The sequence below is a fragment of the Doryrhamphus excisus genome, linkage group LG1 (assembly GCF_037039965.1).
Source record: "Doryrhamphus excisus strain RoL-2023G ecotype Guam linkage group LG1, RoL_Dexc_Guam_v1.1, whole genome shotgun sequence".
In the NCBI taxonomy this organism is placed as follows: Eukaryota; Metazoa; Chordata; class Actinopteri; order Syngnathiformes; family Syngnathidae; genus Doryrhamphus; species Doryrhamphus excisus.
In genome coordinates this window covers 26,917,501-26,942,403 of record NC_136357.1, presented here as the reverse complement: position 1 = coordinate 26,942,403, position 24,903 = coordinate 26,917,501, and the positions used below count along the sequence as shown (strand labels likewise).

General features: G+C 38.4%; 1 protein-coding gene and 1 long non-coding RNA gene across 3 annotated transcripts in view; one reads left to right on the top strand and one right to left on the bottom strand.

The window, feature by feature from the left end:
• The window catches only part of apba2b (amyloid beta (A4) precursor protein-binding, family A, member 2b), a 54,591-nt gene that overhangs the window by 7,917 nt on the left and 21,771 nt on the right, over positions 1–24,903 (bottom strand). The window contains exons 3-10 of one of the 2 annotated variants that reach the window (XM_058078748.2): positions 24,745–24,903; positions 17,666–17,746; positions 15,851–15,890; positions 14,108–14,253; positions 8,965–9,000; positions 6,383–6,469; positions 3,699–3,884; positions 1,994–2,173 (exon numbers count right to left, since the gene is read on the bottom strand). The exon at positions 24,745–24,903 is cut by the window's right edge and continues 881 nt beyond it. In XM_058078748.2, the coding sequence (XP_057934731.2) occupies positions 1,994–2,173; positions 3,699–3,884; positions 6,383–6,469; positions 8,965–9,000; positions 14,108–14,253; positions 15,851–15,890; positions 17,666–17,746; positions 24,745–24,903 (915 nt within the window). The remainder of the gene's footprint in view (positions 1–1,993; positions 2,174–3,698; positions 3,885–6,382; positions 6,470–8,964; positions 9,001–14,107; positions 14,254–15,850; positions 15,891–17,665; positions 17,747–24,744) is intronic. The other variant, XM_058078750.2, reaches the window with a different exon arrangement.
• Positions 1,688–9,432, top strand: LOC131132806 (uncharacterized). Its single transcript, XR_009130436.2, has 3 exons — positions 1,688–2,125; positions 8,809–8,890; positions 8,988–9,432. It is a non-coding gene; the product is annotated as an uncharacterized LOC131132806 (long non-coding RNA).

Below are 24,903 nucleotides of genomic sequence, written 5' to 3'. Positions count from 1 at the left end.
TCACGAGGGTCGCGCGGGGCGTGCTGGAGCCTATCCCAGCCGTCTATGGGCGAGCCAGCCAATCACAGGGCACATATAGACAAACAACCATTCACACTCACATTCATACCTATGGACAATTTGGAGTCGCTAATTAACCTAGCATGTTTTTGGAATGTGGGAGGAAACCGGAGTTAAAAGCCATCATATGAGAAACAAAACAAAATAAAGTTGTAATTTCTGGAAAAGTATATGGGGGGGGTGTATTATGGGAATAAAGTCCATATTTCATGGGATAATATTGCAAAAATATTAATACAAACATATTAGCATGCTAATACCTAACATTATAATATCTCCATATGAAAATAGATAAAAATGCTACTATGCTGATGGTGGCATGCTAGCAATGCAAACATGCTGCTAGCATCCTAATTGTTTATATAAGTGCCTATTTATGAAAACCGTTAAAAAGGTTACTATGCTAATATTATCACGATAGCAATGCTAACAGCAAATCCCTTGCATCCTTTTTCCAGTAATGTGGTCCTTTGTAATGGAATAATATACATGCAACGAATGTATAACCCGCAAGGTATGCTAACATTCTAACGTTAGCATGCTAACGCCTAGCATAAAATCACAAAAAATGTTAGTATGTTTATGTTGGCATGCTATTAATACAAACATGTTAGCATGCTAATACCCAACATGATAATATCTCCATATGAAAATGGTATAAAAATGCTACTATGCTAATGGTGGCATGCTAGCAATGCAAACATACTGCTAGCATCCTAATTGTTATATATAAGTGCCTATTTATGAAAACCGTTAAAAAGGCTACTCTGCTAATACTATCATGATAGCAATGCTAACAGCAAATCCTTTGCATCCTTTTTCCAGTAATGTGGTCCTTTGTAATGGAATAATAAACATGCAATGAATGTATAACCCGCAAGGTATGCTAACATTCTAACGTTAGCATGCTAACACCTAAATCACAAAAAATGTTAGTATGTTCATGTTGGCATGCTATTAATACAAACATGTTAGCATGCTAATACCTAACATTCTAATATCTCCATATGAAAATGGATAAAAATGCTACTATGCAAACATGCTGCTAGCATCCTAATTGTTTATATAAGTGCCTATTTATGAAAAAACGTTAAAAGGGCTGCTATGCTAATATTATCATGATAGCAATGCTAACAGCAAATCCTTTGCATCCTTTTTCCAGTAATGTGGTCCTTTGTAATGGAATAATAAACATGCAATGAATGTATAACCCGCAAGGTATGCTAACATTGTAACATTAGCATGCTAACGCCTAAATCACAAAAAATGTTAGTATGTTCATGTTGGTATGCTATTAATACAAACATGTTAGCATGCTAATACCTCACATTATAATATCTCCATATATGAAAATGGATAAAAATGCTACTATGCAAACATGCTGCTAGCATCCTAATTGTTTATATAAGTGCCTATTTATGAAAAAACGTTAAAAGGGCTGCTACGCTAATATTATCATGATAGCAATGCTAACAGCAAATCCCTTGCATCCTTTTTCCAGTAATGCGGTCCTTTGTAATGGAATAATATACATGCAATGAATGTGTAACCCGCAAGGTATGCTGGGTATCCTCCTGTTGGCAAAGTGTGCACGAATATGAATACACCCCAGGCTGTAAACGACCTTCTGCGCTGCGTGGCAGCTGTTTGTAAGCCAGCGACCGTGTAGCCTCTCTGCTCACACAGCATAACACGTTTCACCGCTTCTAATCCTCCGAAAAAGCCCCTCGTAATATTTATGGGAGCATGAAGGGCCAAAGAGTAGTGCAAAAAAAGGCGTGCGTTGCCACGCTTTAAGCAGATTTTACCGGATAATCTGCATCTAATAAACAAGTCACTGTCAACATGCTTTGGTGACGGTTGCACATCATCATGCGGTTGGTGAGTCTGAGACAAAAAAAAAACACAACCAGGATCCCCAAATCTTCCTCACCTCTTTGCAGTTTTCCGAGTTGGAGAAGTGAATGAGGTCATCGTTGTACATCTCCTGCGTGTTGATGATGTCGCTGTACTCCTTTTGGCTCAGATCCTCCGGGTTGATGCCGTTGGCTCTCAGGAACTCCTGGTAAGCGACACTAAAAGCCTGCCCGATGGACTGAGCGATTAGCTGGGCCTGGGACGCAAGGAAAGACAGGAAGAATGAAAATGGCGTGGAAAAAGTCAACGTTCGGGATCAATAAATCCGTGCACGATTCCACAGCAATGCATCAAACCAGACCAGAACTACCAAGAAACAGAAATAGACAATGAGCTACAAACACTGTGATGCTAACCAAAATCAAATAAAAATCAAACGTGATTAGAACCATTCATTATCATTCATCAGCATAAATAAAAAAAATAAATATAATTTTTCTAAATTAATAATTAATGATAAAAATATATCAACCACATACAGTGGTGGGAAAAAGTGTTCCTACTTTTTTTGTTTTAATGAAACTTTTTATTAAAGGAGAATAAAAAATTCCAAACATTCCAGTCTAAAGCTTTGGGACTTTAGCTAACCACAGTGAGTACCCAGAGAAAACCCACACATGCACGGGAGAACATGCAAACGCCATGCTAACCACTCGTCTACCGTACAGCCATATTTTCATCAATACAGTATAAAACCTGTTCAGAGCCCTCTAGTCATGAAATAACACCCCTATAGTCACCATTACTCTACTACCAGCCAATATAGTAGACATCCATTCATTCATTTTCTACCGCTTATCCTCACCAGGGTCGCAGGGGTATGCTGGAGCCTATCCCAGCTGTCTTCTTGTGCGAGAGGCGGGGTACACCCTGGACTGGTGGCCAGCCAATCACAGGGCACATATAGACAAACAACCATTCACACTCACATTCATACCTATGAATAATTTGGAGTCGCTAATTAACCTAGCATGTTTTTGGAATGTGGGAGGAAGCCGGAGTACCCGGAGAAAACCCACGCATGCACGGGGAGAACACTGCATGGAATCAGCCACGGCATGTCCAGCATGATACAATGAAAAAAGTTCTCCTACTCTGTGTGGAAGTGGTACATTATTGGCATCTGAGTCCGTTTAAAACACTTTAAGCTTAGAACGAACTACTTTCCACATGCTACATGAGCGGCGGCGTCTCTTCTGGAGTCTAAAGGTGACTATAGGGGTGTTATTTCAAGTCTATGGGGCTCTAAAAATTCATTCATTAATTCATTCATTTTCTACCGCTTATCCTCACGCGAGTCGCGGGGGTGCTGGAGCCTATCCCAGCTGTCCCACCCTGGACTGGTGGCCAGCAAATCACAAGGCACATATAGACAAACAACCAACAGTAAGTCATTCCCAGACCCGGGTTTGATTCCACCCTTGGGCATGTTCTCCCCGTGCATGCGTGGGTTTTCTCCGGGTACTCCGGTTTCTTCCCACATTCCAAAAAACATGCTAGGTTAATTAGCGACTCCAAATTGTACATAGGTATGAATGTGAGTGTGAATGGTTGTTTGTCTATATGTGCCCTGTGATTGGCTGGCCACCAGTCCAGGGTGTGCCCCGCCTCTCGCCCGAAGACAGCTGGGATAGGCTCCAGCGACCCTCGTGAGTATAAAATGGTAGAAAATGAATGAATAAATATAAAAATAAAACAACAATAAAAATAAACACACTTACATCCTCAGACTCAAAGACGTGGCATATCATCTTGTACTGCTTCTTGGCCTCCGGTGCCCCAGGGGTGGTTTCGATGCAGTCCTGGGAGGCTGTGCGGGGCATTCGACGTCTCGCCATTAGCACCACGATGTTTCCAATGTCAGCGATGTAGGATATGGTGCGGAGCGCATTGTCCATCATCGTTTCCTGTTGACGTGGGAGAAAAACATAAAAAGGGACTGTAGCGACTGCATAAATAAAAAAATAAATATAATTTTTCTAAATTAATAATTAATGATAAAAATATATTGAGCACATACAGTGGTGTGAAAAAGTGTTTCTACTTTTTTTTTTAAATGAAACTTTTTATTAAAGGAGAAAAAAAAAATCCAAACATTCCAGTCTAAAGCTTTGGGACTTTAGCTAACCACAGTGAGTTTGATGATCTGAAACATTTAAGTGTTACCGAAAAATTAATGGAGGAAGGGTTCGAACACTTTAACACTTAACATTTATAGAATATGGGCCAACATTCCTCCACAGCGCTGGAAGAGACTCATTGCAAGTTAGCACAAACGCTTGATTGCAGTTGTTCAAAATCGCAGTTTGTGTTCAGTTGTGTTGTCATCGACTAATATTTACATTTGTTGGATGATCTGAAACATTTAAAATAATGGAGGAAGGGTTCGAACACTTTAAGACTTAACATTTATAGAACATGGGCCAACATTCCTCCACAGTGCTGGAAGAGACTCATTGCAAGTTAGCTTGATTGCAGTTGCTCAAAATCGCATTTGTGTTGTCATCGACTAATATTTACATTTGTTGGATGATCTGAGACATTTAAGTATTACCAAAAAATAATGGAGGAAGGGTTCGAACACTTTAATACTTAACATTTATAGAATATGGGCCAACATTCCTCCACAGTGCTGGAAGACACTCATTGCAAGTTAGTCAAAATAATGGAGGAAGGGGTCGAACACTTTAACACTTAACATTTACAAAATATGGGCCAACATTCCTCCACAGCACTGGAAGAGACTCATTGCAAGTTAGCACAAACGCTTGATTGCAGTTGTTCAAAATCGCATTTTGTGTTCAGTTGTGTTGTCATCGACTAATATTTACATTTGTTTGATGATCCGAGACATTTAAGTATTACAAAAAATAACGGAGGAAGGGTTCAAACACTTTAATACTTAACATTTACAAAATATGGGCCAACATTCCTCCACAGTGCTGGAAGAGACTCATTGCAAGTTAGCACAAACGCTTGATTGCAGTTGCTCAAAATCGCATTTGTGTTGTCATCGACTAATATTTACATTTGTTGGATGATCTGAGACATTTAAGTATTACCGAAAAATAATGGAGGAAGGGTTCGAACACTTTAATACTTAACATTTATAGAATATGGGCCAACATTCCTCCACGGTGCTGGAAGACACTCATTGCAAGTTAGTCAAAATAATGGAGGAAGGGGTCGAACACTTTAACACTTAACATTTACAAAATATGGGCCAACATTCCTCCACAGTGCTGGAAGAGACTCATTGCAAGTTAGCACAAATGCTTGATTGCAGTTGTTCAAAATCGCATTTTGCGTTCAGTTGTGTTGTCATCGACTAATATTTACATTTGTTTGATGATCTGAGACATTTAAGTGTTACCGAAAAATAACGGAGGAAGGGTTCGAACACTTTAACACTTAACATTTATAGAATATGGGCCAACATTCCTCCACAGCGCTGGAAGAGACTCATTGCAAGTTAGCACAAACGCTTGATTGCAGTTGCTCAAAATCGCATTTGTGTTGTCATCGACTAATATTTACATTTGTTGGATGATCTGAGACATTTAAGTATTACCAAAAAATAATGGAGGAAGGGTTCGAACACTTTAATACTTAACATTTATAGAATATGGGCCAACATTCCTCCACAGCGCTGGAAGACACTCATTGCAAGTTAGTCAAAATAATGGAGGAAGGGGTCGAACACTTTAACACTTAACATTTATAGAATATGGGCCAACATTCCTCCACAGAGCTGGAAGAGACTCATTGCAAGTTAGCACAAATGCTTGATTGCAGTTGTTGCCCCACCACTTATTAGCTTTAGAGGTCAATGACTTTTTGCGAAACATGCAAAAATATTAAGAAACCAAATCAGTGAACTAGCCTGTTGCTGTTTTTAAAAGATCCTTTTTAGTCGGCTATGCAACAGCTAACATTTCTAAACGCGCTAATTCCGCATCGTTCGTTAATGTTGCGTGATGCGTGACTGCATTCGCCTGATTAGTAGCGGCGCCAAAAAGTGTCGGAAAAAACGCCACTGAAGCTGCTTCGTGACGCTTAGATGTCTTTTTTTTTTCCCTCAAAGTGTTCAGGAAGGGGCGGGAACTGAAGCAAAAATGGCTGGTTTGACACCGCAGTGCAGCACATCAAACACACACACACACACACACACACACACGAAAAACCCACGCAGGACCAAGACGCCAGACAAATTCAAATCATCCACCTTCATATATTGTTCTGATCCAATTTAAAAGCCGAGAAGCTGCATGAGATCATATAAGAAATATTCATATCATGAAACTGGAGCTGATGTGTTGAGTCACCCTGCTAAGCATTTTTGAGTATTACCAAGTCTGCTCTAATCCGCGGGTCATGTGACCAGATCTGCAGAACTAGGACTCACCTGCGAGTCTGCATTGAGGACTTTGATCCTCTGCGTGGAGATGAACAGATCAACCTCTGTGAGGGTTTGAGCTTCCCCGTCCGGGCTCTGGAGAATACATACACCAAATGTAAACAAAAGGGATGTTCAAACTGCGTGTGTGTGTCACGTTTTAGACAACCTAAAAGGAAAAAAAAAATCACCATGCATTTTTGTCCAAGTGGTAAAGCAATGCTAGTCAGATGAATCGTTTAAAAGGTGGGGTGGAAATTTAAAAAAAAAAAAAAAAAAACAAAGAAAAAGAAGGTTTAGTATAAATTAATTAAGCAGATGGAAATACTCAGAAAACTGGCTTAAAATACACACAAAAGTACACAAAATGTCTTTTTATATGCCCCGATTTTCAACAAAAAGACTCACTTTTCTAAATAAATTACACTTTTTTTCTTGTATAATTTTTTTTCTTGTATATTTGTAATTAATAAAAAAAAAATTATACTTTTTTTCTTGTTCATTTATGACTTTATTCTCGGAAATTTACAATGTTATTCTTGGAAATTTATAACTTATTTTCTGCAAAAAAATTCTTGTACATTTCTTGTACATTTCCGAATTTATTGTTGTGAATTTATGAGAATAAAGTCATAAATATAAATTTACGACTCTACCATAAATTTACAATATTTACTATTTTATTCTAGTAAATGTGCTACTTTTTTCTTGTAAATTTACGACTTTATTCTCGGAAATTTACTATTTATTTAAAAAAAAAAAAAATCACAACTTTTTCTTGTACATTTCCGAATTTATGAGAATAAAGTCATAAATATAAATTTATGACTCTACCATAAATTTACAATATTTACTATTTTATTCTAGTAAATGTGCTACTTTTTTCTTGTAAATTTACGACTTTATTCTCGAAAATTTACTATTTATTTAAAAAAAAAAAAATCACAACTTTTTCTTGTACATTTCCGAATTTATGAGAATAAAGTCATAAATATAAATTTATGACTTTTATCACATACATTTCTGACTCTACCATAAATTTACAATATTTACAATTTTATTCTAGTAAATGTGCTACTTTTTTCTTGTAAATTTACGACTTTATTCTCGGAAATGTACAATTTATTTTTTTTAAAAATCACAACTTTTTCTTTACATTTCCGAATTTATTTTTGTGAATTTATGAGAATAAAGTCATAAATATAAAATTATGACTTTTATCACATAAATTTATGACTCTACCATAAATTTACAATATTTACAATTTTATTCTAGTAAATGTGCTACTTTTTTCTTCTAAATTTACGACTTTATTCTCGGAAATTTAATTTTTTTTTTTTAAATCACAACTTTTTCTTGTACATAAATATAAATCATTAATATAAATTTATGACTTTTATCACATAAATTTATGACTCTACCATAAATTTACAATATTTACAATTTTATTCTAGTAAATGTGCTACTTTTTTCTTGTAAATTGACGACTTTATTCTCGGAAATTTACAATTTATTTAAAAAAAATCACAACTTTTTCTTGTACATAAATATAAATCATTAATATAAATGTATGACTTTTATCACAAATTTATGACTCTACCATAAATTTACAATATTTACAATTTTATTCTAGGAAATGTGCTACTTTTTTCTTGTAAATTGACGACTTTATTCTCGGAAATTTTAATTTTTTTTTTAAATCAACTTTTTCTTGTACATAAATATAAATCATTAATATAAATTTATGACTTTTATCACATAAATTTATGACTCTACCATAAATTTACAATATTTACAATTTTATTCTAGGAAATGTGCTACTTTTTTCTTGTAAATTGACGACTTTATTCTCGGAAATTTACAATTTATTAAAAAAAAAAAATCACAACTTTTTCATGTACATTTACGAGTTCTTTTACAGTCAGGACACTTTATACAAGGGGTGTTCAAAGTGCGCCCCAGGGGCCATTTGTGACCTGCAGCACATAAAGAAAAAATTCCTAGTGTGTAACGATTTCATTACATCAATGCATACATTTATTATATCGTTTCTAAATGAACCAATATTGTCCTTGACTCGTATCGGAAACCACTAAATGTGACACAAACGGCCCTTGGGCCAGACTTTGGACACCCTTGGTATATACCCCATATGTCGTTTAAACGTACTTAAATGTAACATGTATTCACTTTTGATGACCGCAACCATGAATTATTCATTTTTATTTTTAACCCCGTAATTGTTGTTTACTTGACTGAGTGCCCTTTTTTTTGTATTGCTTTCACTCCACAAACCTTCCCGCTTTGACATGCAAATTCCGTGTGTAAAATCCCCAATCAGACACAAGTGAGTTAATCGTTTCTACGTCCGATTCAGCATTTTTTTAAAAAATTTTTTTATTTTTTGAAGCATGCATTCTGTGTTTGACTTGTAGAAATGACGGCAAAACCCAACACGACATCAGACGGCATCAGACATGCAAAGCGTTGATGAAAGGGAGACAAATAAAAGAAAAGGTGAGAGAGAGTATGGACGTAGCCAAAGGTGTTTTTTTTTTTGTTTGTTTGTTTTTGCTGTTTTTATTACACACCGCCTTTTTCTTGATTTTGGCAGCCTTCTGTACCCTCTGGGAGGCAGGGTGGCCGGGCAGAAGTTTGGCCCGAGACAAGGTCAGCAGATACGGGAGCACAAAGCACAAAGGGGAAGAGGAAAAGGAAATAACGGAGGTAAATAAAGGGTAAGACAATAAAAGCCCCCGAACCAAACACAGCTGTGTTATTGCACTTCTTAGCGGAGGTGTGTGTGTGTGTGTGTGTGTGTGTGTGTGTGTGCAGGTAGCTCAATCAGAGCTCAATTACAGGAGCAATTACCGGTGTAATTATTGCCTTTACACCCTACAACACAACATTTCAAAAAGCATGCAAGAAGAAATTAAAAAAAAAAAACATTTAAGGCTGAATATGATTAATAATTGGTTGGTTAAATAATTGGTAAACAGTTAATTGGTTCCAGAATTGACTGCGATAAGTGAATTTCCATACAGTGGGATTCTTTATGTATAAATGGAATATTAGCAGTATGTCAACAATGAGACTTGTTCTCCAAGTTGCATTAAAAAATAATAATAATAATAACTACAAGCGGGCTTGCATAATAGTGTTTGCCTAAGGAAATGGCTAAAATGCTAGTACGCTAACACCTTGCATAATAGTGTTTGCCTAAGAAAATGGCTAAAATGCTAGTATGCTAACACCTAGCATGATAGTTTTGCGTTTCAAGTTGTGTCTACAGATTAAAATAGCAAAAAAAAACATGCTAGTATGCTAACACCTTGCATAATAGTGTTTGCCTAAGAAAATGGCTAAAATGCTAGTATGCTAACACCTAGCATGATCGTTTTGCGTTTCAAGTTGTGTCTACAGATTAAAATAGCAAAAAAAAACATGCTAGTATGCTAACACCTTGCATAATAGTGTTTGCTGAAGAAAATGGCTAAAATGCTAGTATGCTAACACCTAGCATGATAGTTTTGCGTTTCAAGTTGTGTCTACAGATTAAAATAGCAAAAAAAACATGCTAGTATGCTAACACCTTGCATAATAGTGTTTGCCTAAGAAAATGGCTAAAATGCTAGTATGCTAACACCTAGCATGATAATTTTGCGTTTCAAGTTGTGTCTACAGATTAAAATAGCAAAAAAAACATATGCTAGTATGCTAACACCTTGCATAATAGTGTTTGCCTAAGAAAATGGCTAAAATGCTAGCATGCTAACACCTAGCATGATAGTTTTGCGTTTCAAGTTGTGTCTACAGATTAAAATAGCAAAAAAAACATATGTTAGTATGCTAACACCTTGCATAATAGTGTTTGCCTAAGAAAATGGCTAAAATGCTAGCATGCTAACACCTAGCATGATAGTTTTGCGTTTCAAGTTGTGTCTACAGATTAAAATAGCAAAAAAAAAACATATGCTAGTATGCTAACACCTTGCATAATAGTGTTTGCCTAAGAAAATGGCTAAAATGCTAGTATGCTAACACCTAGCATGATCGTTTTGCGTTTCAAGTTGTGTCTACAGATTAAAATAGCAAAAAAAACATATGCTAGTATGCTAACACCTTGCATAATAGTGTTTGCCTAAGAAAATGGCTAAAATGCTAGCATGCTAACACCTAGCATGATTGTTTTGCGTTTCAAGTTGTGTCTACAGATTAAAATAGCAAAAAAAACATATGCTAGTATGCTAACACCTTGCATAATAGTGTTTGCCTAAGAAAATGGCTAAAATGCTAGTATGCTAACACCTAGCATGATAGTTTTGTGTTTCAAGTTGTCTACAGATTAAAATAGCAAAAAAAACATATGCTAGTATGCTAACACCTTGCATAATAGTGTTTGCCTAAGAAAATGGCTAAAATGCTAGTATGGTAACACCTAGCATGATAGTTTTGCGTTTCAAGTTGTGTCTACAGATTAAAATAGCAAAAAAAAACATATGCTAGTATGCTAACACCTTGCATAATAGTGTTTGCCTAAGAAAATGGCTAAAATGCTAGTATGCTAACACCTAGCATGATAGTTTTGCGTTTCAAGTTGTGTCTACAGATTAAAATAGCAAAAAAAAAACATATGCTAGTATGCTAACACCTTGCATAATAGTGTTTGCCTAAGAAAATGGCTAAAATGCTAGCATGCTAACACCTAGCATGATAGTTTTGGGTTTCAAGTTGTGTCTACAGATTAAAATAGCAAAAAAAAACATATGCTAGTATGCTAACACCTTGCATAATAGTGTTTGCCTAAGAAAATGGCTAAAATGCTAGTATGCTAACACCTTGCATAATAGTGTTTGCCTAAGAAAATGGCTAAAATGCTAGCATGCTAACACCTAGCATGATAGTTTTGCGTTTCAAGTTGTGTCTACAGATTAAAATAGCAAAAAAAAACATATGCTAGTATGCTAACACCTTGCATAATAGTGTTTGCCTAAGAAAATGGCTAAAATGCTAGTATGCTAACACCTAGCATGATAGTTTTGCGTTTCAAGTTGTGTCTACCGATTTAAAATAGCAGAAAACATATGCTAGTATGCTAAAGTTAGCATGCTAACACCTTGCATAATAGTGTTTGCCTAAGAAAATGGCTAAATGCTAGTCGTCTAGTGGTTAGCGCGCAGACCTCACAGAGATGGCCGAGGGTGGAATTGAACCCTGGTCTCCTTCGCTGTTATCCTCTCATTTAGTGTGGAAGTGGTAATTTTTTTTGCTTCTTTTGAAATACTTTTTTGATCTTAGAATAAGTTATTTGCAGGCTAACTGGTTAGCTTAGTCGGTGGCTATGCTAGCAGTGTCGATCCTGTTGCCGGTGCAACGTGATGTAAACAAAGAATAATAGTGTAAAAGTGACTTTTGGAGTGTTATTTCATGTCTTCAGGGTTCTAATAATGTCAGCGCGCAGGCCACACAGCTAGGCGACCAGGGTTCAATTCCACCCTCGGCCATCTCTGTGTGGAGTTTGCATGCGTGGGTTTTCTCCGGGTATTCCGGTTTCCTCCAACATTCAAAAAGGTTAATTAGCGACTCCAAATTGTCCATAGGTATGAATGTGAGTGTGAATGGTTGTTTGTCTATATGTGCCCTGTGATTGGCTGGCCACCAGTCCAGGGTGTACCCCGCCTCTCGCCCAAAGACAGCTGGGATAGGCTCCAGCATACCCCGGCGACCCTCGTGAGGAAAAGCGGTAGAAAATGAATGAATGAATGACACTTTTTTTTCTTGTACTTGTACAATTTTATTTTTGTATATTTGTAATTAATTTACAAATTTTTTCCTTGTTCATTTATGACTTTATTCTCGGAAATTTAAAATGTATTTAAAAAAAAAAATACAACTTTTTCTTGTACATTTCTTGTACTTGTAATTCATTTTCTAAAAAAAATACAATGTATTTTTTAAAAGAATAACAACTTTTTCTTGTACATTTCCGAATATATTGTTGTGAATTTATGAGAATAAAGTCATAAATATAAATTTATGACGTTAATCACATAAATGTACGACTTTACAACCATAAAGTCGAATTTACGGCCATAAATTTATGATATTTACGATTTTATTCTAGTAAATTTACTACTTTTTTCTTGGAAATTTACATTATTTTTGCATATTTGTTATTTATTTATTGTTATATATTTTACCCTTTTTTTTCCGTCTACATGTACGATTTTACTCTAGTAAATTCGCAACTTTTTTTCGTGTAAAGAGAGAAAAGACGGTATCGATATGATTGGTATTTTCTAGATAAATTACACTTTTTTTCTTGTACAATTTTATTCTTGTATATTTGTAATTAATTTTCTTTTTTTTTAAATTACACCTTTTTTTTCTTTATTTAGAAATAATTATTTTAAATAATTTATTATTTATTCTCATAAATTTACAATTTTATTCTCGGAAATTAAAAATGTATTTTCTAAAAAAAAATTACAACTTTTTCTTGTACATTTACTAGTTCTTTTACAGTTAGAACGCTACATACCAGGGGTGTCCAAAGTGCGCCCCAGGGGCCATTTGTGGCCTGCAGCACATAAAGAAAAAATGTCTTCATTACATCAATGCATACATTTATCATATCGTTCTAAATGAACCAATATTGTCCTCGACTCGTATCGGCACCCACTAATTGTGATACAAACGGCCCTTGGGCCAGACTTTGGGCACCCTTGGTATATACCCCATATGTCATTTAAACGTACTTAAATGCAACATGTATTCGCTTTTGATGACCACAAAGTACATACTTACGCTACATATCAGGGGTGTCCAAAGTGCGCCGCAGGGGCCGTTTGTGGTTCGTGGCAAAAAATTCCTAGGGTTCCTATTGTTAATGAACCAATATTGTCCCCCCCCCCCCCCCCGTAAATTTTGTCATATCAATGCGGCCCATCTCTGTCCATCTACCAGTAAACTTTGACAACATAACCGAACAAAAGCGTGAACTATTTAACGTAATTAATTTACACATTTTTTCCTTGTTCATTTATGACTTTATTCTCGGAAATGTAAAATTTCTTTAAAAAAAAAAAAATTACAACTTTTTCTTGTACATTTCTTGTACTTGTAATTAATTTTCCAAAAAAATACATACAATGTATTTTTTTAAAAGAATCACAACTTTCCATTCCATAGTTTGATTCCACATACTGAAATGCTATGGCTTTTTAACATAGTCTAATACGTATTACTAATACACCTCTGGTATTGAAGTTCGTAACAACACGACAAGTACCGTATTGTACTCTTAACGGCAAAATTTACTTGAACCGGGGGCAAAAAAAAAAAATTTGTGTCAATTTGAGACGTCAATTAAAAACCACGCTAATCGAGGCAGAAGCTAGCCATGTTTTCCACAACAACAACAAAAAAAAACCTTAAATGTTTATTCGTTGTTCTGTGTAGAACTACAATTGTAAAAGTATATAAACATTGTGTTAACATAGTTGGTCTTTCTGGAACGGAAACAACTGATTCAGTTCCGGATTTTCCGGATCGGATCTTCAGGAGTCAGGAGTTAATGACGCAAACCAAAAAACTGACTGTTTACCGATTTTTCAATTAATTGTCAACCCAAAACTTTTGACAACATAACCGAACAAAATCGTGAACTTTTTGCGTAACTAATGACTGAGTATTTTTACTAGTACGTTGAATTCAGAGTGTGTCTTTGAGTACCTTAACCCTGCTGACTGCCTCCTGGGCCTGCATCATGCGTATGTTCTTGGAGGGGTTCCTCTCGGACAGCAGCTGAGTCGAGCCCAGGTAGTTAGCAGCAAAGATGATCCCATCAATCAGGTCTTCTGGCTCGCAGGGTCCTGGTACTGGGCCAGGGAGAGAGAGAGAGAGAGAGAGGATGCTGATTAACAGGAAGCCAACTTGGGTGTGGTGAAACGCAGCCAAGCGCCATGGAGATAGAACGATAACAGACTGTGTGAGCGACAAGATGGCCGCCGGTCGGAGGCGTGATGGAAAGCGAGCTTGGATGGGAACGCAAGTAGCACAAAAGTAGGTCGGCGTGGGATGGATTTGGAGACACCTGACGCAGTTCTCATAGGGTCATGTGACTTGGGCACAATTCCCTCCACTTGCTCATCTCGCTAATGAAAACACTACATTCATTATTTGCGTATGTCATGCTAGCAACGACCAATCATGCTAGCTCGTAGTTCGTACCGAATTTGGCACACCAGGCGTTTGAATAGACTGAAAGTCATCAGAAACCGGCATGACATGAAACAACCCAAAGCGTATTCAAGGGGAAAAAAATGCATGTCGTGTACAGAAAATGCTTACATGTTGGCAAGTCACATCGCCATTCATTTTCAATGGAACCCGAACCATTATTGCATGTCAACGTTCTTATGACTTATAGCATTATTATGACTTATTATCCCATAATATTTAAACAAGGGGTCTCAAACTTAATTTACTTGGGGGGCCACTGGAGCTAGGGTCTGTGCGAGACTGGGCCGCATCAGGTTTTCCCCCCAAAAAAACAAAAAAAAAAACGCATTTATTAAAAACTGAAAAATTAATAAACTTTGCTTTGTTTTCGATTTTCTACAATAAAAGCTCTGATAAAAAATTCCACTGTTCTCAAATATCTTACTTTTTATTTTGTCTACACAAAATAAGATTAAAAATAAATAAACAAATCAAGAATAAAGAAAATCAATCAGTAATAAATAAATAAATATAATAATAATAATAAAACATCAAATAATAAAAAATCAAGAAACCACATATAGTTGGTGTGTAGACAAATTATTTTTTTCAGATTAAAAATAACAAAGCATTATTAGAGCCCTGTAGACATGACAAAACACGACTATAGTCACATTTATACTCTTTTTATTTACAACATATTGCGCAACTGCAGGGTCTTGAGACACATGCCAACTCGCAAACTAGACAGCTAGCGACCTAAACGGTAGCCTTCAAGTTATTTCCTTTCAACTTAAATAGCCAAAAACTTACCACTTCCACACGGATAGTGAGGATAACTATTAACAGTTATTTAACCTTTAACATGAACATTAATCAAACGTAATATTTTTTTTATTCTGGGTACATGATACCATACAGCATCCATATCAAACATTAAACTTTCATATATCAAGGCGGGGGCCTCAAACTAGTGTCCTGCGGGCCACATTTGGCCCGCGGGCCGCGTGTTTGAGACCCCTGATTTAAACTTTTCCTCAAATGTTAAAAAAATTACAACTTTATTTATCATTTAGTTTGTTTTTTATTATTATATTTTGACCTTATTCTTTTTAAATGATTGATTTTTTCCTTTTTTTATTTTCTTGTTTTTTTTCTTGTTTATATTTTTTAGAATGTGCCGAAGGTTCACTTTGGAGACCCCTATCCAAGTGTGAATACATCCTTACTTGTAACACTTCCGGGTGAACTTACCGTCAACAAAGCTGGGGAATGCTGCAACCTTTTTGCTAGTCTAGAAAACAAAAAGACAATAATATTAGTATTCATTTTGTAACGGCTTTTAGATAAGTTATACTAAGCCTAGGCTGCTAGCCACGTATACATGGACCCAAATATTCCGATTGCATTCGGTTTATTTGCTGAAACGGAAGGAATTGAACCTTTATATACACCTCATTCCAAAAGAAAAGTGCCAATCCGAATGAACATATAAACATAGCATATTTTGGTGCAAGTCTTTGAGTTCTTATGTTGTAAAGTGTGCTTATTTGTACCTATGTTGTTGTATGAGGGTTTTTTTTTTGCCAGTACCCAGAATCGAACCTTTGTACACACCTCATTCCGAAAAAATTAACATATAAACATAGCATATTTTGGTGCAAGTCTTTGAGTTCTTATATTGTAAAGTGTGCTTATTTGTACCTATGTTGTTGTATGAGGGTTTTTTTTTGCCAGTACCCAGAATCGAACCTTTGTACACACCTCATTCCGAAAGAAATGAACATATAAACATAGCATATTTTGGTGCAAGTCTTTGAGTTCTTATATTGTAAAGTGTGCTTATTTGTACCTATGTTGTTGTATGAGGGTTTTTTTTTGCCAGTACCCAGAATCGAACCTTTGTACACACCTCATTCCGAAAGAAATGAACATATAAACATAGCATATTTTGGTGCAAGTCTTAGAGTTCTTATGTTGTAAAGTGTGCTTATTTGTACCTATGTTGTTGTATGAGAGTTTTTTTTGCCAGTACCCAGAATCGAACCTTTGTATACACCTCATTCCGAAAGAAATGAACATATAAACATAGCATATTTTGGTGCAAGTCTTAGAGTTCTTATGTTGTAAAGTGTGCTTATTTGTACCTATGTTGTTGTATGAGGGTTTTTTTGCCAGTACCCAGAATCGAACCTTTGTATACACCTCATTCCGAAAGAAATGAACATATAAACATAGCATATTTTGGTGCAAGTCTTTGAGTTCTAATGTTGTAAAGTGTGCTTATTTGTATTTTGTGGGGTTTTTTTGCCAGTAGCCAGAATGTAACCTTTGTACACACCTCATTCCCAAAAAGTGCCAATCCGAATGAACATATAATGGGATTCCCAGGGATGGAATATTCCTTTCCCCAATCCGATTGACGTATCTTGTACCCGCTCAAACGGAAAGTTGTCAGGGTGCGTTTTTCTTCTTCTGTTGTTTTATTGGCGGTTGGCAAGCAGCTTTTGGTGTGTCGGTATCACGTGATGTTGATGTTTACGTTTTACTGGGCATGCCCTATTGACTATTCTGGTTGATTATAGCGGCGCATGTAGACAAGATTGGAATATTCCTTTCCATGTGTATCATTGTTTTTGGAAAAAGTCATTCGGAAAGAGGAAAAACTCCTTCTTATTGTGCCAGCCAGCCAGGTGATAGATTGATTGATCCTGCCGTCACATTTCTGGGAAGGACGGATAAATAATTTAGTATTTTAAGAAAAAAAATCTTGTTGCAGCATCATTACTAGACCGTAACCTGTTCACTTAAAAAAAAAAAAAAAAAAAAAAAAAAAGTATGCCCACCAAGGACAAAAGCAGTGAAGCTTGCTTGGAAAACAACCCTCACACGTGTCAATCAAATACGGCTCCCACAAAACAGATGCGTCATCACAAGCTCAGTTACAAGGCAGCCATCAGGCTGTGGGAAAAATCCGATCCACACGCCCATTTCTTAGTCGACCGTAGTGACCTTGACAGATTTGCACCGGCATCACAGAACACAACAACAAAAAAAAAAAGAGCTTACGTCTGGTACGTTGTTGTTCTCCAGTGGAATGTTAAGATCGGAGCGCTGCTGTTTTCTCGGCTGATCCGCACCGTTGCTCACCTGGTCGGACGACAAAGACCAACAACTGTGAGGGAAGAAATATACAGGAAGTACACAATGGTGTCTTAACTCTTATTAATTCAATTATTTCTCGGGTTATTAGCTTAGCCTACTGACTGTCATGCACTTTAGCTGCGTTAGCATATGCCGGGGACCAAGTGTCTGTTGTTAAAAAAGGAGTAGGAAGAAGCAAAGCTTATTAAATCCTACCCCTCCATCTGGTATTTTTACAATCAGTAACTGTTACATTTGTTCACTTCCTGCTTTCCATAATACAGTTTAAGGTTTTTTTTTTTATTTATTTTTTTTTGTTTGTTTGTATGATTGTACTTTTACAATCAGCAACTGTTACATTTGTTCACTTCCTGCTTTCCATAATACAGTTTAAGGGTTTTTTTATTTTTATTTATTTTTTTGTTTGTTTGTATGATTGTACTTTTACAATCAGCAACTGTTACATTTGTTCACTTCCTGCTTTCCATAATACAGTTTAAGGGTTTTTTATTTTTATTTATTTTTTTGTTTGTTTGTATGATTGTACTTTTACAATCAGCAACTGTTACATTTGTTCACTTCCTGCTTTCCATAATACAGTTTAAGGGTTTTTTTTTTTTTTTTTTTAATTTATTTTGTTTGTTTGTATGATTGTACTTTTACAATCAGCAACTGTTACATTTGTTCACTTCCTGCTTTCCATAATACAGTTTAAGGGTTTTTTTTATTTATATTTTTTTTGTTTGTTTGTATGATTGTACTTTCACAATCAGCAACTGTTACATTTGTTCACTTCCTGCTTTCCTAATATAATTTAAGTGATTATTTTAATTTAGTTTAGTTTAGTTAATTTTATTCTAGTTTCGTTTAGTTTAGTTTTTTACTTTTTTTTAATTATTTTTTATTTTTTGTCTGGGATAGGCTCCAGCATACCCCTGCGACCCTGGTGAGGATAAGCGGTAGAAAACAAATGAATGAATGTTGACTATATTGGCTGGTAGTAGAGTAACGGTGACTATAGGGGTGCTATTTCATGGCTAGAGGGCTCTGATACAAGGTCGTAAACAGGTTTGATACTGTATTGATGAAAATATGGCTGTACGGTGAACGAGTGGTTAGCAAAATAATTTCTTCTAAACTTAGGAAAGGATTTCAAATGAAGTGGGGAAAAAGGACAAACGTACCACTTCCACACGGAATGGGAGGAGAAACTTTTTCAGTCTGCATTCATGGCTGGCTGCATTAAGCGCAAGGTAGGGTTATGTAATAACAAGGGATGTCTCATCTGCATTCTACTGACCTCACAGCTTGGCGACCGGGGTTCGATTCCACCCTCGGCCATCTCTGTGTGGAGTTTGCATGTTCTCCCCGTTTGCATGCGTGGGTTTTCCCCCACATTCCAAAAACACGCTAGGTCAATTATCAACTCCAAATTGTCCATAGGTATGAATGTGAGTGTGAATGGTTGTTTGTCTATATGTGCCTTGTGATTGGCTGGCCACCAGTCCAGGGTGTACCCCGGCTCTCGCCTGAAGACAGCTGGGATAGGCTCCAGCAACCCCACCACGACTCTCGCTCTTTAACAAATTGTAAATGGACTCTGTAAAAAGTAGGTGGCATTGTTGCTCTGCCAGGGAATAAGAAGAGGTGCCAGGAGGGATCAGTTTTGCCCAGCGGCAGAAAATGAATGAATGAATGTATTATTTTCCTGTAGCATTATATATATATATATATATATATATATATAAACAGTATTATTTTTCATACTTGGTCCTATAATCAGTACGTACCAAATGGTTTGAAGAAGTGACTCACGATTACGTCTTTCACTCGCCCTTCACTCGGCTCCGTCTCCCAGGCAAACACATGGCAATAAGCAGCCAACGCTCCCATCACACAGGGGAAGGATTATATTTAGTCCCCTCTGGCTGTGCACACCTCTTATTAACATTCAACCGTTACGGGCACTACTCAACCTGCTCGCTAGTAAAACATGATCTTCACTGGCGTATCAGAGATGGAAAAAAAAAAAGGAAAACATCCAAAGAAACAAGAACATTAATGACCACCGATTGGACATGGATGGCCTCTTTTTGCCAAAAAAGCTGATTTAGTATTCACTGTGTTCTGAAACCGAGCTGTTGTCGTTAGTGAGATTCAGTTGGGCTGTGATACAAAGAAAGCACAGACTTTAATATATGCCAGATTTTTTTCACCAGTTTGCACGACGAAGAATGAAAACACAATGAGTGTGAATGGTTGTTTCATACCTATGGACAATTTGGAGTCGCTAATTAACCTAGCATGTTTTTGGAATGTTGGGAGGAAACCGGAGTACCCGGAGAAAACCCACGCATGCACGGTGGAGAACATGCAAACTCCACGCAGAGATATCCGAGAGTGGAATCGAACCCTGGTCTCCTAGCTGTGAGGTCAGTAGCATGCAGATGAGACATCCCTTGTTATTACATAATAACAACGAATGCACAGTCAATGAATGCAGACTGAAAAAGACTGAGAAAGTTTCCCCTCCCATTCCGTGTGGAAGTGGTAGGTTTGTGGCTTACAACTTTGTTATACCTATGAAACAATTTGGAGTCGCTAATTAACCTAGCATGTTTTTGGAATGTTGGGAGGAAACCGGAGTACCCGGAGAAAACCCACGCATGCACGGTGGAGGACATGCAAATTCCACGCAGAGATAGCCGAGAGTGGAATCGAACCCTGGTCTCCTAGCTGTGAGGTCAGTAGCATGCAGATGAGACATCCCTTGTTATTACATAATAACAATGAATGCACAGTCAATGAATGCAGACTGAAAAAGACTGAGAAAGTTTCCCCTCCCATTCCGTGTGGAAGTGGTAGGTTTGTGGCTTACAACTTTGTCATACCTATGAAACAATTTGGAGTCGCTAATTAACCTAGCATGTTTTTGGAATGTTGGGAGGAAACCGGAGTACCCGGAGAAAACCCACGCATGCACGGTGGAGAACATGCAAACTCCACACAGAGATATCCGAGAGTGGAATCGAACCCTGGTCTCCTAGCTGTGAGGTCAGTAGCATGCAGATGAGACATCCCTTGTGATTACATAATAACAATGAATGCACAGTCAATGAATGCAGACTGAAAAAGACTGAGAAAGTTTCCCCTCCCATTCCGTGTGGAAGTGGTAGGTTTGTGGATTACAACCTTGTCATACCTATGGACAATTTGGAGTCGCTAATTAACCTAGCATGTTTTTGGAATGTTGGGAGGAAACCGGAGTACCCGGAGAAAACCCACACATGCACGGGGAGACCATGCAAACTCCACACAGAGATAGCCGAGGGTGGAATTGAACCCTTGTCTCCTCGCTGTGAGGTCTGCGCGCTAACCACTCGCCCACCGTGCCGCCCTAAGTTTATTATATATATTAGAATTACTCTACTAAATTACTTGTGGTATAAATGAGCATCAGGCAGCACGGCGGTGGAGTGGTTAGCGTTAGATGGCCGAGGGTGGAATCAAACTCGGGTCTCCTAGCTGTGAGGTCTGCGAGCTAACCACTCGCCCGCCGAGCAGCTAACCAGTTAGCCTCAAAATAATTACTTCTAAACTTAGTAAAGGATTTCAAATGGAGTGGGGGAAAAAGGACAAAGTTGTAAGCCACAAACGTACCACTTCCACACGGAATGGGAGGAGAAACTTTTTCAGTCTGCATTCATGGCTGGCTGCATTGAGCGCAAGGTAGGGTTATGTAATAACAAGGGATGTCTCATCTGCATGCTACTGACCTCACAGCTAGGAGACCAGGGTTCGATTTCCTCCCACGTTCCAAAAACATGCTAGGTTAATTAGCGACTCCAAATTGTCCATAGGTATGAATGTGAGTGTGAATGGTTGTTTGTCTATATGTGCCCTGTGATTGGCTGGCCACCAGTCCAGGGTGTACCCCGCCTCTCGCCTGATGACAGCTGGGATAGGCTCCAGCATACCCCTGCGACTAAGCGGTAGAATATGAATGAATGAATATCTACTATATTGGCTGGTAGTAGAGTAACGGTGACTATAGGGGTGTTATTTCATGGCTAGAGGGCTCTGATGCAAGGTTGTAAACAGGTTTTATACTGTATTGATGAAAATATGGCTGTACGGTGGACGAGTGGTTAGCATGGAGGCCTCATAGCAATGAGACCTGAGTTCAATTCCACCCTCGGCCATCTCTGTGTGGAGTTTGCATGTTCTCCCCGTGCATATGCGTGGGTTTTTTCCGGGTACTCCGGTTTCCTCCCAACATTCCAAAAACATGCTAGGTTAATTAACGACTCCAAATTGTCCATAGGTATGAATGTGAGTGTGAATGGTTGTTTGTCTATATGTGCCCTGTGATTGGCTGGCGACTAATCTCTCGCCCGAAGACAGCTGGGATAGGCTCCAGCACCCCACCCCACCCCCCCAATGAATGAATGAATTATGAGTAGGATCTCATCCCCAACCTGTAGATGGCCTTTTTTTCCCAGGCAATAATCCTGGACCCTGACTTCATCCCAGCCACTTCATACTCGACTGCGAACAAACCCAGTGAGAGTTGAAGATCACGGACCGATGAAGCCAGGATCATCACATCATTTGCATAAACCAGAAATTGAATAAAGCACCCACTAACACAAATTCCCTCAGTGCCCCGACATGCGAATGTACGGTAATAATTCTGTGAAGTTAAATTGGCTGACCCAATTCTGGGCTGATAAATGAGCACCACAAAAGCTTGGCCACGCAAACCATGCTAGTGCAGGTACTGCGGGTATCGGTAATGCATTGCTGACCGTAGTCCACGTTTTCTCTGTTTACCATCCGGCTTAAAGAGTCTGAGCTAGCGTCTGTGTGATTTTGTGAGCACGAATTCATCAGCGCTGCATACGTGTATTTATTCATCTCCATGCGCATGAGTCGATACACAAAAGCGGGGACAACTCAAGGTAACGGGAGCGAAAGAGGATTACGGCAATTTTCGAAAGAAAGATGAGAAACTGCTCCTTGCCACAAATTTCCTCCATCATACTCCAAGGCAAGCGTCGCTGCCAGAGATCCATCAAAAAGATGGATTATGCGTAGCATTACTGCAGTTTTCCTCCAAGCACGTTTGGATCTCTTGGCGATACTTTGTCTTCTTTTCTTTTGTGCGCCTTCCTCGATACAAGTACTCTTAGTACTTTTCCAAGTATATTATTCATTAATTCATTCATTTTTCTACTGCTGGAGCCTATCCCAGCTGTCTTCGGGCGAGCCAGCCAATCACAGGGCACATATAGACAAACAACCATTCACACTCACATTCATACCTATGGACAATTTGGAGTCGCTAATTCACCTAGCATGTTTTTGGAATGTTGAGAGGAAAACGGAGTACCCGGACAAAACCCACACATGCACGGTGGAGAACATGCAAACTCCACACAGAGATAGCCGAGAGTGGAATCGAACCCTGGTCTCCTAGCTGTGAGGTCAGTAGCATGCAGATGAGACATCCCTTGTTATTACATAATAACAATGAATGCAGACTGAAAAACTCCCACTCCGTGTGGAAGTGGTAGGTTTGTGGCTTACAACTTTGTCATACCTATGAAACAATTTAGAGTCGCTAATTAACCTAGCATGTTTTTGGAATGTGGGAGGAAACCGGAGTACCCGGAGAAAACCCACACATGCACGGTGGAGAACATGCAAACTCCACACAGAGATAGCCGAGAGTGGAATCGAACCCTGGTCTCCTAGCTGTGAGGTCAGTAGCATGCAGATGAGACATCCCTTGTTATTACATAATAACAATGAATGCACAGTCAATGAATGCAGACTGAAAAAGACTGAAAAAGTTTCTCCTCCCATTCCGTGTGGAAGTGGTAGGTTTGTGGCTTACAACTTTGTCATACCTATGAAACAATTTAGAGTCGCTAATTAACCTAGCATGTTTTTGGAATGTGGGAGGAAACCGGAGTACCCGGAGAAAACCCACACATGCACGATGGAGAACATGCAAACTCCACACAGAGATAGCCAAGGGTGGAATCGAACCCTGGTCTCCTAGCTGTGAGGTCTGCATGCTAATCACTCGACCACCGTGCCGCCCTAAGTTTATTACATATATTAGAATTACTGTACTAAATTACTTGTGGTATAAATTTGCATCGGGCAGCACGGCGGTCGAGTGGTTAGCGTTAGATGGCCGAGGGTGGAATCGAACGCGGGTCTCCTAGCTGTGAGGTCTGCGAGCTAGCCAGTTAGCCTCAAAATAATTTCTTCTAAACTTAGGAAAGGATTTCAAATGGAGTGGGGGAAAAAGGACAAAGTTGTAAGCCACAAACGTACCACTTCCACACGGAATGGGAGGAGAAACTTTTTCAGTCTGCATTCATGGCTGGCTGCATTGAGCGCAAGGTAGGGTTATGTCATAACAACGGACGTCTAATCTGCATGCTACTGACCTCACAGCTAGGAGACCAGGGTTCGATTCCACCCTCGGCCATCTCTGTGTGGAGTTTGCATGTTCTCCCAGTTTGCATGCGTGGGTTTTCTCCGGGTACTCCGGTTTCCTCCCACATTCCAAAAAAAAACATGCTAGGTTAATTAGCGACTCCAAATTGTCCATAGGTATGAATGTGAGTGTGAATGGTTGTTTGTCTATATGTGCACTGTGATTGGCTGGCTTGCTCGAAGACAGCTGGGATAGGCTCCAGCACCCCCCGCGACCCTTGTGAGGAAAAAGCGGTAGAAAATGAATGAATGAATGAATGAATGGATTGACTGATGTGGATGAGATCGGGAGCTCGGTGAATGAGATCGGGAGCTCGGTGAATTTGCTTATCGGTAACTTTCTTGGTGAACTCGTTAGTTTATTTCGTTTATTTGCTATTATGTAGCCAAATAGCTGTTGATGTGTAATGCTAACACACCAATGCAGTATTTAAGTAGTACTTAAGTAGCAGTAATGCAGTTTAATTCACCCTGAAGGTCTCAAAGCTCACCTGCTCTTGTTGCCATCTCTGTCGATCTTCTGGCGAATGCGGTTGGATCTTCACACCCCTCTGGAGGTCCGGGTTGTTATGATGCACGGAGGGCAGGTTGAGAGACTTGGGTCTGCTGTCATGGCGGTGGTGAGCCGGCGGGTACGCCGCCGCGTCGGG